Raw genomic sequence first — 14,779 nt, 5'->3', positions numbered from 1 at the left:
ATGTGATAATGATATGATTGTGCAATGCCGTGGTCATGCAGCGAGGCGAAAGCCTAGCGTTCAAGGTTACATGTAATAAAATAATACAGCTGAGGTAACTCATTGTTCATATTATTATGTTTTAATTGTTCTAAGTTAAGGTTACACGTATTTACATAGGTATGTACAGAGCTTATCTAAATTAGTTTGTACTAAAACATTGCTTCAAGGGTTTGAGATTCGTGGGATTCCTTTGTGCGAATACAACCAGACTGATAAGCGGATTAGAGTTTACGCAAAATACACACTTTACCTTAATTTGTATATTATACTTTAAATTCTATATTTTATCGTATCTAGGTCATATTTACACCAAAACGTTTTCTTGGTACCATTAAAATGTTCATTACTTATTTACTTATCTTTAAATACTAGCATTACTAAGAGACTTTTTAAGACAATAATAACTAAACCTAAGTTCACTAGGAACATAATAAAATAACGATTTTTTAATTATTCGTAACAACATAACAAGTATCAATTATTGCACGAAACATAGGTAATACAAGCAAATCCACACGATTTGGCAATGGTAACGACAAATCTGTCAAACCAATAGCAATAACACAAAATGTAAATTTACTAGGTTCATCATATCCATCTTTGGAATTCGTATCAACAGTGGCTGCAAGTTGTCTTTGATTACTTGTGGCTCTGCCCACCCCATTAGGGATTACGGGCGTGAGTTTATGTATGTATGTATGTATGTAAATTTACAAATTTATATATAAATTACAAGTATTGTAATAGTTCAGGGTTGCCAAGATACGGGAAGAAGCCCTGGTTAAAGTTACTGGCGTATTGTTGGCCAAATTGTTGGTGGTCATTATGCTGTTGGCCAAATTGTTGGTGACCGTTTTGTAGAAGGTTGTAGTGGTGGAAGTTCTGGTGGTGAGCTGGGTGTTGTTGACCAGTCTTGACTCGACGCTGGTGCATGTGGTTGGGATCAGGCTGGAAGGGCCGCGGTCGGCGTGGGACGAATCCCGCGTGCGTGAGGATGTTGTATATCTCTTGCCTGGAGACGTTGTCCGCTGCTCGTTCGAATACCTACGAAATTATTCAAAATATCAGCGTCAGTGTTTCTTATGACATTCAATTACAAAGTTTAGTTTAAGTACTTTTGATTTCCGTAGTAATCGCAGATATATTTACCTGCATATTACTGTCGGTCAAGATCAAATAAGGTTCAATTTTAACATAACATTTATAAAGCAGAGAATAAATCCAAAAACGAATCAGGAGTATCGAATATTATATTTACTTTGCAACTGGTAAAATATAAAATAGTAACGATTCAATAACAAATATTCTTTCTAATCTATTGTATCTCTATAATTCGTTTTTTTACCCACGACGGAACGGAGCAGGTATATGCGTTTAGGGTGAGAGATGTTTGTGTGTGCGTTTGTGCAAAGAAATGTTATTAATTATCTTCTAAACTAATAATCCGATTTTGATGCGGTTTTCAATAACGGGTTTGTGTTTGATGAGTTCATGTTATTAGACAAGTGTCATGTCTGTAACTCACTAGGGGGCGCCACAATATTAGTGTTTAGAATAAATATTATCCGAAACGCCTCTTCAATTTATAATAGCAATTTATTTGCAATAGTTTTTATTAGTTAATTGTTTTTGACAGGCGTTTTTTTTTTCGGTTCCATTGATTACACGTAATTACGTCGAACACGGTGCTGTTTCATTGCTACCTAAATCCCTTAAAAATCAGTAAAAAGGCATTGATATGCCTTTTTGCCTGATGGCATATTCATGGTCCTTCGAGCCAGATTTCAGAGAAGATCCCAGATCACAATCAATAAATTGTAGATAAATTAATACGAAGTGATTGGCGAAGATTAAAGAGAAGATTAAAGAAAAATCAAGATCGACTATAAGTGGCACGTGGATTGTGTGGTCAAGTGAATCAAATTCATCCAATTAATCCTCATTTAATTCATAAAGTTGAACCCATCACTCAATAATCAGGTAGTATTAAGTAAACAGCCTCCGTGGTCTAGTGGTTAGAGCGTTAGGCTCACGATCTGGTGTTCCGGGTTCGATTCCCGATGGGGACATTGTCGAAATCACTTTGTGAGACTGTCCTCTTTGTTTGGTAAGGACTTTTTGCCTTTTCTATATGAAATTTCAACAAAAATTTAATTATACTCATAAGTGTATTTTATGTCGTCGTTAAACATCTACAATTCTTCAATAATTGTATTCACGTCACTAGAAAAACTTTAGCTGGGTTAATGGCAGCCCCCGACGGATATTCCTCGGTTATGTATTATGGTAAAATTATTATCGCTACATTTAAGTATATTTTCGAGAAACAGACACGTTAGGAAAAAACTGTAAACATCCATATTCATTGTTTAGGTACTTAAGTATATCTATTACCGATGTCTCGAGATATCAACTCTTTTTAGAAAGTATTTTTAAGTCTAATATAATATTTCGTTACATAATAATTGGGTTAAGTCGGGGGTTTTGAGTTATTTTATTCTTTTTCGATGAGATTTTTACCGTCGTGGGTTTTTTCAAAATTTTTAATTTTGCTTAATTTTATTTCTCATTACAAATCTAATTATAAAGCTATATTTTCGTTACTGTATACAAAAGACATCAACGCGTTAATAATAGTTAATAATGAAAGTGACAACGAACGTTGAAGTTTACTATTTTAAATATTTTTATTTGACACAAATAATCTAAGTATTTCTAAACATTCCCTATCTACAATAAAAAAGTAATAACTAGTTAAAAAAGATCCAAATCTCTTTTCTTCTAATGTGGCTACACAACTACGAATAGTAGCTTGGTATCCTAGCGTCAACTCTGACATAAGGGTTGTTGAGAGTGTTTCAAACAGCCTCTACTATTACTCTCTTTTATTGTGGAGAATAGGTATAGGTATATATAATTATTTAAAAAAATAAGTAGTGTAAAAGACATTAACGTTGTCATTTTTATATTAAAAAATAATTTTAGCGCGTTGATATCTTTTGTAACAGTATTTTTGCAGTAACAAAAAATAATTAACATATTAATACTAGATTAATGACCAGAGAAGAGAGAGGTGTTATTATATAATACATTCTTACCGGACTCTCTCCTTCATGCAGTAGACTAGTGAGTGGCAGGATCTCTTGTAGGTGAGGGTTCCAGAGCGTGGGGCTCCTCAGGTGTGGGGGCAGCTGTTCCTCCTGCCGTCGCACCGCCACCACGGCCGGGTGGGGCGGAGGCAGGCACGTCGCCAAGTACGTGCTCGTTAGCACCAGGAGTATGGACTTCATTGTGAGATCTTTAACAATAAGATAGTCGTCTATGAGTCTATCGTGGCTTTACAATGAAAAGCACATAAACGCCTTTTTCAAAAATCACATTCGGGAGTGATGTTTGTTAACAAAACCTCATATTCGTAGGTAGAAAAGCTAGTTTCAATCCAGGTAAAAAAATGCAAATGTCTAAATTTTTATTCGGTTTCAAATTAATTGAAAGAAATCAAAATTTTGTTGAGGAAAATCAAATCAAAATACGCTTACCTAAGGCGTAAGGGGTTTTCACTGTAAGGCGCTATCCGCCTTCGTAACGCATACCTACTGTTTTACCCAAAAAGCGACATGCTCTTTTATTTATCACTTTCTTTTCAAATATTTCTATTCAATAGTCCATTGAAATGTACGAGTAGAACTCCCAAGAGTCAATTTTGTATAATTTACTTTTTTATACTGTACCTGGAAACCTGGGCCGCATGAAGCCAACATGGGGATAAGGTATATAGTGAATAAGGTATATCTTTGGTATATAGTGAAGTCACGTTTTGCGAACCTGTTCAAACCGTCTATCGAGTATCCTACGTCATGCACTACTGAAGGGGTCATCACCAGTCAATTAATGTCGTCTTTAACCCTAATGCACTTCCTGCAATTTACCCTAGGCTTGATAAATAACAGGCCAATTTACTCAAACAACTGGAATTACCGCATGGTTCTGTGACCTACTTATCAATTAGAAGATGCGGATTTCAGATAACACGCAATGAATGACAGCACACGTATTTTGAAACCGCCTTTATGAATATTAGTTTATTACCCCGCGGGCATTATTCGTACATCGGCTGGTCCGTAAAATATTTATGGTGTACATAAATACATTAATTAATATTCAAAGTTATTAGAAATCAAGTAATCATTGTAGGAATTAGGAGCGCACTTACAGATATATGGTAACTTATTATTTCCTTGATATTTCAATCATTAGCATTACATTTTTATCAATCATGAACATGACGTAAAAAGTCACTTTGTATAGGAAATAAATATGTATATATCTTGCGACCCGTGCTAGTACCTATAGCGCTATAGTTAGATAAACCTACCTCAGCCGCTGGTAGGGAGCGGAGAGTTGCCGTTCTATATGTAGTATTTATTCCTTATTCTATATTATAAGGTTAATTAAATATACTAGAAAGAAAGTATGAAGCTAAGTATGTTTAGAAACAGGTGTTACAGCGCAGCGTGGGTCGAGTACACGCGTGCGTCGGACAATACCTCAAGGTCGACCCATCTAAACAAATCTCGCTTTCAAAACCGCACAATGTGGTTGGTCAATAGAGGACCGCCTGCATTCCTTATTAGTAGCAAACAAACATAAGTGCCGAGGGCTTAATGCTTAGTCAAAACTAGCGCTTTACGAAATGTTGAACGTGCGAACGTTCACGACTAGGTACGTATTTAGCGATCCACCGACTTCTGACGCTATTGTCGGGTTTGAAATCTTGCTTTGCTTGCAGGTGTGCTATTAACATTGTAATCACAGACAACATTTTGTGTCTACCTTTGAGCGGCGGATAAGACACTCTGATAACTATGGCCGAAATTACATGAGTTTCGATGGCGTAGCTTCAAAATACGTAGTACCGGGTTCTTACCGCGTTAAAATCAGGGATACATTATGGGACTCCCGATATTTCAACACTGATTTTAACGCGGTAAGAACCGAGTATTAAGTATGTGTTATAATTATGATAATAACCGCGTAAACCGCAAAACAATGTGGCGTAACTTCACCTTAAAATATATGCAAAAAATGCGCTATCGAAATTACGTGTAATTCAATGGCATAAAATATAATTTTACTTAAGTAATGTTTTTTGTTAAAACAGAACGTCCGAAACAGATTTACTTAGTATGGATTACTAATTTGGCCTAATGCTACTCCAAAACTTATGTTTTACAAAACCCTGACCGTGCGAACGGTCACGACTTGATGTCATGACACTCGTTACGACAGTAAATTAGTTTTTTGGAATCCCATATTATGAAATGTATTATTATGCTTTGGCACAATGCGAGTGTAATGTAATGTTTTTGCTGTCGGAAGACATCTCATGGGATTATGCAAAGGGATTATGGGAATGGAAAGAATGGCCTATTTCCTCTTCTCAACAATAGACACACGTGAAACAAATATGCATGCTCTAGAAAAATACTAAACTTGGAATGCTACCTACCATGCTACTATCAAACAAAAGGACAAAGGTTGCGCGGCTGTGGAAAACTATTCGGGTTTCGGTTGCAGGCATCAAATTTTTTACACTATTAGGTAAGTACTTAAGTGAGGTACACTTCTTCTATCATGTGGGTTGTGGGGTGGATTACCAACCCCATCAACGCTGGTGTCAGGGTTACTATTGAGCCGCCAAAGGCCCCTGACATGGCTCATGTAACGACTACTAACTTACATCAGTAAGTAGTAACCGGGATCAACGACTTAACGTGCCTTCCGAAGCACGGATCATCTTTCTTTCGGACAATCAGGTGATCAGCCTGTAATATCCTAAACCCAAACTCGGGGTCACAAAGTGATTTTCGTGTGTCGTGTGTCCCCACAGGGAGTTGAACCCGGAACCTCCGGATCGTGAGCCCAACGGTTTCAGCGTTGGACCACGGAGTACGGAGGCCGTTCACTTTATACAACTGCATACACTTTGTTGTTGGCGTGTCAGAGTGGTAGCGCCACCATGGTGTCCTAGTTAGATACGACCATGATACGGCCTTTAGCCTATCCTATTTATCCTATTGTTCATTTTATCGATATTTTTAAGATTCAGAACCTCAAAAAGAAAAATGGAACCCTGTCAAGACCTTTTTCTCGGAAACGCGTGGTGGTATCAAGTTGAAATTAACATGTAATGCTAATGGTTGCGGTCCCATGAAGCTGTAAAAATCAAGCTTCTAAATCAACGCAATCTAAAGATATGACCAAGAAACTTTAAACTTGTATTTGCAGTTAGTTAACTAATCGCGATCTAGTCGAAGTATAGTGACAACAGTGTTCAAACGACAAAAAAAATATTGTAGCGTTTAAAAACGTATTTAACAACATAACACATCATTACGCATGTATCCCCAAAGGGATAGGCAGAGGTGTATAGTATATACACCCACTCCATGCCAGCTATGTTACGGGCGTTTTGCGTATGTTGTTATATTGTGTTATGTGTGTATGCAAAGGCAAAGCTTCCTTCAAATATCTTTGTTAACCCCCGACAACGCAACGCAGAGAGGGGCGTTATAACTCGCATATCCCTTTGTCTATGTATCGTAGCTCCAGTACGGGTGGTCCGATTTATGACCACAAGTGGTCATAGGGACTCAACAATAAAATGACGCAAGTTCCTCGAGTTTGGGCATTAATTCGTTTTGATGAGCACTCTGGCCCCAGGTGGTTGGTATTCAGCATAAATTGATGACCTATATGATTGGAACTCGACATTAAAATGACGTAAGATCCCCGAGTTTGGGCTTGTTTTATTTGTCTTTATGAGCACTCGGGTCCTCGGTGGTTGTTTGTGGTTGGTATTCAGGTTCTGATAATAAGTAAATTACAATGACAATTTGATGTACATTGCGGAGTGTGTGATCACGAATATTTTGCAGTTTCATGTTAGATACGCAATGAACATCAAATTGTCGTTGTAATTTACAATTGTAAGTTTTATTAAACAGGCCCCAGGTGGCAATTTGTACGGAACCCTTGGTGCGCGAGTCGAACTTGCACTTGACCGGCTTTTTTGAACTTAAAATTAGTTCACAATTCTAAAGTTTAAAATCAGTTATGTAACTTTTAATAGAATGTGGTGAGTCATTCCATTGCATAGAGCAACATGGACCTCCGCGGACCGTATGTTCATTATGTATGAAATTTACATCCCACAATTCCACGTATAATTTAAAGATACAGAAAATACAATTCTCCGGATGAGGTGACGGTTATGGACACACCGCTTAAAGACCGGAAGGGTTTCCCAGCACACATCCACACGCTTTTTCAGATACGTTTACTTTTACTTACTTATAAAGCTAAACATTTTTATGTTTTTGGCGCAAGAAACGAAGCACCTGTAACTATAATTTTCAGTGAGCCTGTTCAGTACCTAATAGTAGGTAGATACATGTAGTGTGTACACAACACAGTGGAGCAACCTGGTGGAGTATCCTATTTGTGGTTAACGGTTTGTTGTCTGTGACTAGTAGTAGATATAGTGTAAATATACTCGTATAAATAAGGGTCCTCCTTCACCTGCTTGCATTCGCTTTCGAGCATTTATGTATTTTTACGAGATCATATGTTTCATAATAAGTTCTCTATAATATATGGGTATATAGTTCACTGAAATCTTTCGCACACACATACGTCAGTTGTACATAACTATACGAACTAATAAATAAGTAAGTAATAAGAATAAAAATAATTACATCACAAAAAATAACAGACCTTATTAGCAGCTTTAAACAAACGTCAATCCACTGTTTGACAATTCACCACAACACACTCACACACGACACTTTAGTCCATTTACGTTAAAGAGGTGCTCCTTGGAGGCTGTTTGCCAAGCAGATCGTCTCGAGAGAATGGCAAGGCGCGAGTCGCAAGCGCAACCCACCACACTGCGGCCGTTGCAAAAGCCGTTGAACGTCTACACTTCCTCACGCGTGTTATCCAATTTTGTTTTGTGCTTTCAATTTTCAAGCCCAGAATATTCTGTTATGTAAAGGTCAAAATTTGACCGCGATGCAAGGTCGGAAGGGATGACATTGTCTAATGAATAGATAAATATTCTAAAAGTCGTTTGGTTATTTAAGCAGTGAATATATTATGAGATTCGGTAGTAAATGCCTATTTTTGTATGCATAAGGAAACCAAAAGTCGGTCCCTCATTTTGTGCTGTTGAGGATAAGCATTTCAGAAGCAGCAAAAAGATGCCGAGGAAGCAAAACTAGTCGAACTAAGTATTATATAATAAAAAAGTAAAGTAAGTAACTAGTATGTAAATCAAGTATTTTTATATTATTAGCGTTTTATTATTAGGTATAGTATGGCAGTTATACCTATTATTTATTACGGTTACATAGTATAAAAATACCTGCTCGAAATACCACCTATGACTACTTATTCCAGTTTTTTAGTTCCTTCCCGCAATGAGATCGTAAACACGCTATTATGATGTTCCAAACACTCGGCTTGAACTTGTTTACCTACTGACATACATAAAGAGCAAAATATTACGTACATATGTATAGTACTTAGGTGTGGTCTACTGTCCTGTCCATGATCATTTGCGACACATCCATCGTTAATACAAAAATAGCGCCATTAACCCATCGGCTATGAGTAAACTTTATGATACCTTATAATTTTGTAGGCGTATTGTTATTTAAAACGGGCTAGAAATTAGAATACGTTGCGTCAACTTGCGTCTTTACAAAGTTAGTGGCTGCAATTTGCCTTTCGGTAGGGCCATATATGTAAAGTGTATACTTGGCAGTATGGATAAAGGATTTATCCATAAACCCGCGTAAAAAGCAATTGACACCTCCTTCCTCCTCCTTATTTTCCTTAATAAGTTTAGTTACCTAATCAATAATAAGTATAAGCAGTTTATACAAAATTATTGCAATGCCTTTCATTAACATTCTGCATCTGTTGAATATCTTAATCAAAAACTGCAATAATGTCTCGTCTAAAGTTCAAATGGATTAAGTAATTATTACAATACGAGCAATTAAGTAATTATTTTTTTACGAAAATTGTCGAAAGCACTTCTGCATTCCCTAGCTAAATAGCTAATCCCTTAATTTGTGTGGAATCTACTGAGTAGTAGTGTTGAGCCATGTAAGTAGTTCTATTCGTTGGTAAATAACATTCGAAAATCTGCAATCTCGTAAGAAAACCGAGAATAACGGTTTCAGAGAATCGTGAAACAATTTGCTAATATAAACAAGAGCGCTTGAAGACGATAGCCCTTAGTTGTTTATTTTTCCTAAATGCATGGCACAAAAATTAAACAAAAGTAAACCTGCCGATAGGCCTGGTATATTTATAATCCACTAAACATGAATCTCGGAATTTGATCTTAGGTCAATGTCACTAGTAGGTTAGGTAGGTATACTTAATCGTCTTATGAGTCAAAGGCAATTATTTTTCCATAGAGATTATGAAACTCATAACGGAATAAATTATTTTAAATTGTTTGAGGAAAATTTCCACTTTGGTAATATCTATTATAATCGTCTTAGCTAATCTTTGACAGTGTTGAGTGTGTATCTTTAGTTTGTTTCCAGCATGGTCTTCTATTCTCCAGACGAGTTATCACTTGGGCACATCCTTAGTGACACGTAATTCGTAGTTCCAGAAATGACAGAGTCAATCCATATAATTATTCCGTTGATAGAAAATGATAAGTAGGTAAGGTACCTACTATTGCAAAAAAGAAACACATACATTGTTTATGTCAAAAACAATAGCTGAGCGAATCTAGGTCGCATCACAAAACTCAAAAGACCACAATTTTCTAACAGAGAAGAGAATGTAGCGTAATTTCATCTGCCGGCACATTAACATGGTAATCGTTACGACATTCGTTTCCAATGAAAGGAAAAATTATGTTACAACGCTTATATTGTCTCTTGAATGTAGATTAGATTGCACAAAATCACGAGACTGGCACGGCGGCGGCGCCTGCGCAGCGATGGCCCGGTGGCCGCCGGGCAGACTAGCGACTGTACGTACATACAACTGAAAGGCGTGCACCACTAAGTATTTTGTAATGCACATTGCACATACTTGGTGAAAACATTAAGAAGCAGATGATGGTGTAGATACGGATTTGGAGATCGTGAGATACGCTGCATGTCAGGGGTGTTACTATGTTAATAATGAATTATACGTGTGAATAATGCCAATATACAATTTTAAATAAAAAGAAAGCAGTTTGTTGACTATCGCAGCTAAGCACGGTAGAGCACGAAGGCTAACAGACATTGTAAATAATAATATGTTCCATAGAGAAGGAACTTGGTCAGTCAAGAGACATATTATCAGTGAAAACAAATGGTTCGAATTGGTGGATACCTAAGTAATATTCGACGGTAAGACACATTGGAAAGTTGGAGAAACAGCACACGTCTTAAGGAACCCAGCAGAATCATCAAAAATGCAGTGGCGTAAATAAATAAATGCACTCAATATACTTTTGTAATGCTGAGATCCAAGTCTGGCATCGCTTGACTTTATTATATAATTAGTTTAATAAAGTTTGATAAATTACAAAAGTTAAAACATAGTGAACCAAGTATCAGTTTAACCGCATAGCCCACGTAAAAAAAATGCAGTTTTTATTATCATTTAAATAAAATTTTATTTTATTGTCGAATCAAGTCACAAAATATCGGGTCGAAGATGAGCGAAGCGGCAGGTCCCACGTAGACTAGGTGTAATAAATTGAACTGTTTATTATCTGTATGTCATAACGAGGCCATTGAAATCACCAAAAACTGCAGCGGGATATTGCACAGGCAATAAATTTGCAGTCAACCATCTTACATAATGCAGACCAGTTTGATCAGGATCTGCTATTGATTTTGTGATAATAGTTTCATCGAGAAGACTTATAAGTGACGAAATTTGAGTCTCTTAGAAGGGATAGACTCCTCAAGATAGTAAGATAAAGTATTTTACTTCTAATGATCGAGATAAAGTGGTCTACTTCTAATGATCGGTCCTTAATAATTGATTACTCTTATAAAGCTTCAAAACTTGTCAATTACCTAATCGAAGTCGGGCATTCACCTGCCTGTGGTCACGGATGCGGCATGTGGTAACAGCTTGACCGTAGTATGAGATATTTTTAGCTGTAGAACGCGAACGCACTGCCGCGAAACTTACTGCTGACCCAGTCTATAACATGATTCAGAGGTCGCAACTGATGGCTTAGGTGAAGAACCTATTATAATCAAAGATAGTTTGTCTAATATTATTTCCATCGCTCGACAAATTCAAATATTTTTGAGGGTTTTCGAAAGCGGATACGGAAACCTTGCGATTCTATTTAGACACTAGGAGTCAGGATTCATTATTCAATAACATTTCATATACATGTAGAAATATTATTAATTAAAGCTTAATAATAAAACTATTAAAGTCGACTAACAAACAATTCAAATGTGTTCAAAAGCCGAATGGGGCGACAATGCTAATAAGTATTTTCATACTAAGTAATTGTAATTAGATAGTACAAATTGTAGTCAGTGAATGTGCGTAGGAGAGAGATGGTCAGCGTGCCAACGGTTTTGCAACGGTCATGTGATGCTTAGACCTCTCGTTTTGTCCGACATAGTGTTTACCTCATAGTTAAAATGTAAGGCCGAGCGATTTCTGATAGACAGTAAAGAAACGTTGCTGCGGTGAATCGTGGCGTTGACTGCTTCTCGTCTATCGAGGTGGTCAATTAGCTCAGTTATAGCAAAAAACTTCAGCTTACTAATAATACAAACGCGGTCTGCGAAGCTTTGTTTTATGTCTCTCCTCGAACAGCATCTTTTTGGTTGCTCTGTAACCAAGCTTGAGGTGGGTGTCGTGTATCGAGTGAGTCTTTTCAAAAGCTGTAGGGCCAATACATTATATTAAAAAGCAAAAGATATTTTATCTTTTGAGTAGCGTGGTGTACGTTTCATTATAACAAACGCCTCTATTCCCGTTGTCCCCTAAAATCATGTCCCCTTCACGGGGACAGCTGAACTTGATTAAATATCTTTCCCGTTGTAAACTAAAGGGAAGCCTCTATTCAGCATTAACTTGTATTTATACCAAAATAGCCAAAATTAAAACACATAATAACGGGTTCTTACCGCGTTTAAATGGGGATATGAGACTCCCGATATTTCGACACTGTTGCAAGTGTCATCCCGTGATCATGGCGTCCGGCCGGCATTTAAACGCGGTAAGAACCCGTTATTATGTGTTTTAATTATGATAATAACCGCGTAAACTTAAAACTATGTACAAAATAGCCAAGCCGTTTACGTTAATGATGTTAATTTTATCTCAAATAATGGTGCTAATTCCTGTAAATACCATCTAATTTTATTTTAAGTTATATCTGTCCTTTTCTTATCCGCCGAAAAGGAAAGGGACGGGTAATCGACAAGCATAAAATTTATGGAACACACGTCAATTTTAAGCACAAATCTAAACCAACCGTCTAAAAATTTTACGTCAGTCAATAACCCGACACATTAATTTACTCATTCTTCCTAAAATTAAGAGCTGTGAATCATCCGTCCCTTTCCTTTTCGACGGATACGAAAATGACGGATATAACCTAAAATAAAATTAGGCGGTGTCTGCAGGAATCGGGGCCAAAGTCATCCCACAACAAGTTAGGTACGTCCTTTTGTACATATTCATAAGATACTTATAACTGGCAGTAACACTGAAGAGGACTACCTTAGCCTCAAATATTTGTATACGGTGGATAGAATATACATATCTATGGTTATTGAAGCAACTTTGCGTGTTACTAAGTAGTTTGATCAAATCTAGACTTGATAACAAATTAAATAGCCTACAAAAATGGTATTCTTTTCTATCTCTCTACAGAAATCAAGTAGATACCTAAATAAGTAGTTAGCATTATTTATTTATATTTACATTCAGCGTTGGATTACCCAAACTCTCCGAATTACTCCCTTCACATCGGCGCCCAAGACATGAATATAATATACTATTGCTATCTAATCGTTACACTCAAACAATTAATTATACAATTTATAAATATTTTTTTGCAAAATGCCAAAGTCATTTCATCTTCTTACTGCAAGCCGCAATCATATTTGAATAATTCATTAGCTGAGTTATAAAGATTAACATCGTAAAACTAATAAAAAAAAAAAAAAAAAACTCAGACCCATTTGTTACCCCTGGATGTGGGTGACACACTTGTTAAAAATTCATATGCAAAAACAGATGATTTGTTGCATAGATATGCATGCTTCCACTTGTTAAAATTATACGTATTCCGCGATAACGGCATGAAATGCTTGTTAAAGCTTTGTATATTATGTAGTTTTAAATAGAAAAATTGCATGAAGTTGGATCGATTTGCATGTTATTTTTAAAGGGCACGTTTTAAGGGCAAATGATAAAAACAATAGACCGAAATCAACACGATAAGTGCCAATCGATCATAGCAATTAACATAGCTTTGACGCTTTGATCTTATCTTGAAATGGAATACTTAACGACTGCTATTGGTCGCTGGTTTTAAACTATAAGGACTGATACTTCATAAAAACCCATAGATGTTGATTTCCATTCGGTAAACGTAACGAACATGGATATGACATCGGAAAACTCCCCATACTCTTTGGGATATCGTAGACGGTATAAGAAAAGAAATGAGGTTTTAAAAGAAAGCTTGAAAACCGTGAGCAAGGAGTACTGTGCAGAGTCTTCTATATGCGGTCTCAAACATCTTGTGAACGATAACACATCGTTCATTGAAAGGTACGTTCGTGAAAGTAATCGTGATAAGTTCTCGTACTATTGCAACTTGTGAACTTGTTTATGCCGGTGGCTTATTTGTCGTAATTTACCAGCAAGGTTTGATGTAATTTGCCGATTATGTAAGCTATGCCAGTTATATCATAAGGATCATATTAAGACACACCTATATCATAATACAAACAAATTAAATATGGATGGTGCAGACCTAGATACATACAGTGGATTTATCGAAATCGTCTAGCATTTTAAAGGCGTGCGTTGTCGCGAATGCTGCAAAAGCATTTAAATAAATGATCAGACATTATGTTATATGCACATTTAAGACTTGCTTAGCTGTTATTTGCGTCATTTGGCAGACAGTGACTCATGGCCCATAAATTGCTTGTGACACGGTTTGGAGGAGAGTCCAGAAACGACTATTTTTAAATTAGGCTTGATATTAGCGTTCTGTTTCACTTCGCGTAGAGACCTGTACTTATTGTCTTATTCGTATCTCGCTAATCACAGTTGTATGCATCGCATCGGTAATTCTCTGGATTACCCAATTTCTAGTCCAGTAACATAATTATAAATATTTATCACAAAAAAGTCGATGATATTGATATTGTTTGGTATCCTTAAATAGCTATCAGTCATGTGTCCCATATTTGCTAAAATAAAATGTAGAGCTACAAGTCGTACGAAATAACAACTTGCAGTATCTGGCTAAGTAGTGAATGCCGTCCGAGGCAGATCTTCAAGTCATACAAGACACGTTACATAATCTAAAAAATAATTTGCAATCACTTACTTGCGTATAATTAATAGGTAGCCATTTCGTCCTAGGATCATTTGGATTGTAACGCTGATCGGCGCGCTGATCTGCTCCGTCTCTTTAGTATGGGTGACGTTC

At 36.6% G+C, this 14,779-nt stretch overlaps 1 protein-coding gene across 2 annotated transcripts; it reads right to left on the bottom strand.

Moving 5' to 3' along the window:
• Positions 1–115: 115 nt before the first annotated feature.
• On the bottom strand, positions 116–14,773 carry LOC126372252 (uncharacterized). 2 transcript variants are annotated; one of them, XM_050017944.1, is made up of 3 exons: positions 14,678–14,773; positions 3,141–3,340; positions 116–1,086 (listed from the first exon to the last, which is right to left on the bottom strand). In XM_050017944.1, the coding sequence occupies exons 2-3, from the start codon at positions 3,330–3,332 to the stop codon at positions 772–774; spliced, it is 507 nt and encodes a 168-aa protein (XP_049873901.1). In that variant the 5' UTR covers positions 3,333–3,340; positions 14,678–14,773; the 3' UTR covers positions 116–771. The 2 variants fall into 2 exon arrangements, with proteins under 2 accessions (XP_049873901.1, XP_049873902.1); XM_050017945.1 differs by lacking the exon at positions 14,678–14,773 and adding an exon at positions 7,819–7,931.
• Positions 14,774–14,779: the final 6 nt, after the last annotated feature.

This window comes from Pectinophora gossypiella, chromosome 13 (genome assembly GCF_024362695.1).
Source record: "Pectinophora gossypiella chromosome 13, ilPecGoss1.1, whole genome shotgun sequence".
In the NCBI taxonomy this organism is placed as follows: domain Eukaryota; kingdom Metazoa; phylum Arthropoda; class Insecta; order Lepidoptera; family Gelechiidae; genus Pectinophora; species Pectinophora gossypiella.
Note: the sequence above shows the minus strand (reverse complement) of the source record. Positions and strands in the feature narration are given on the sequence as shown.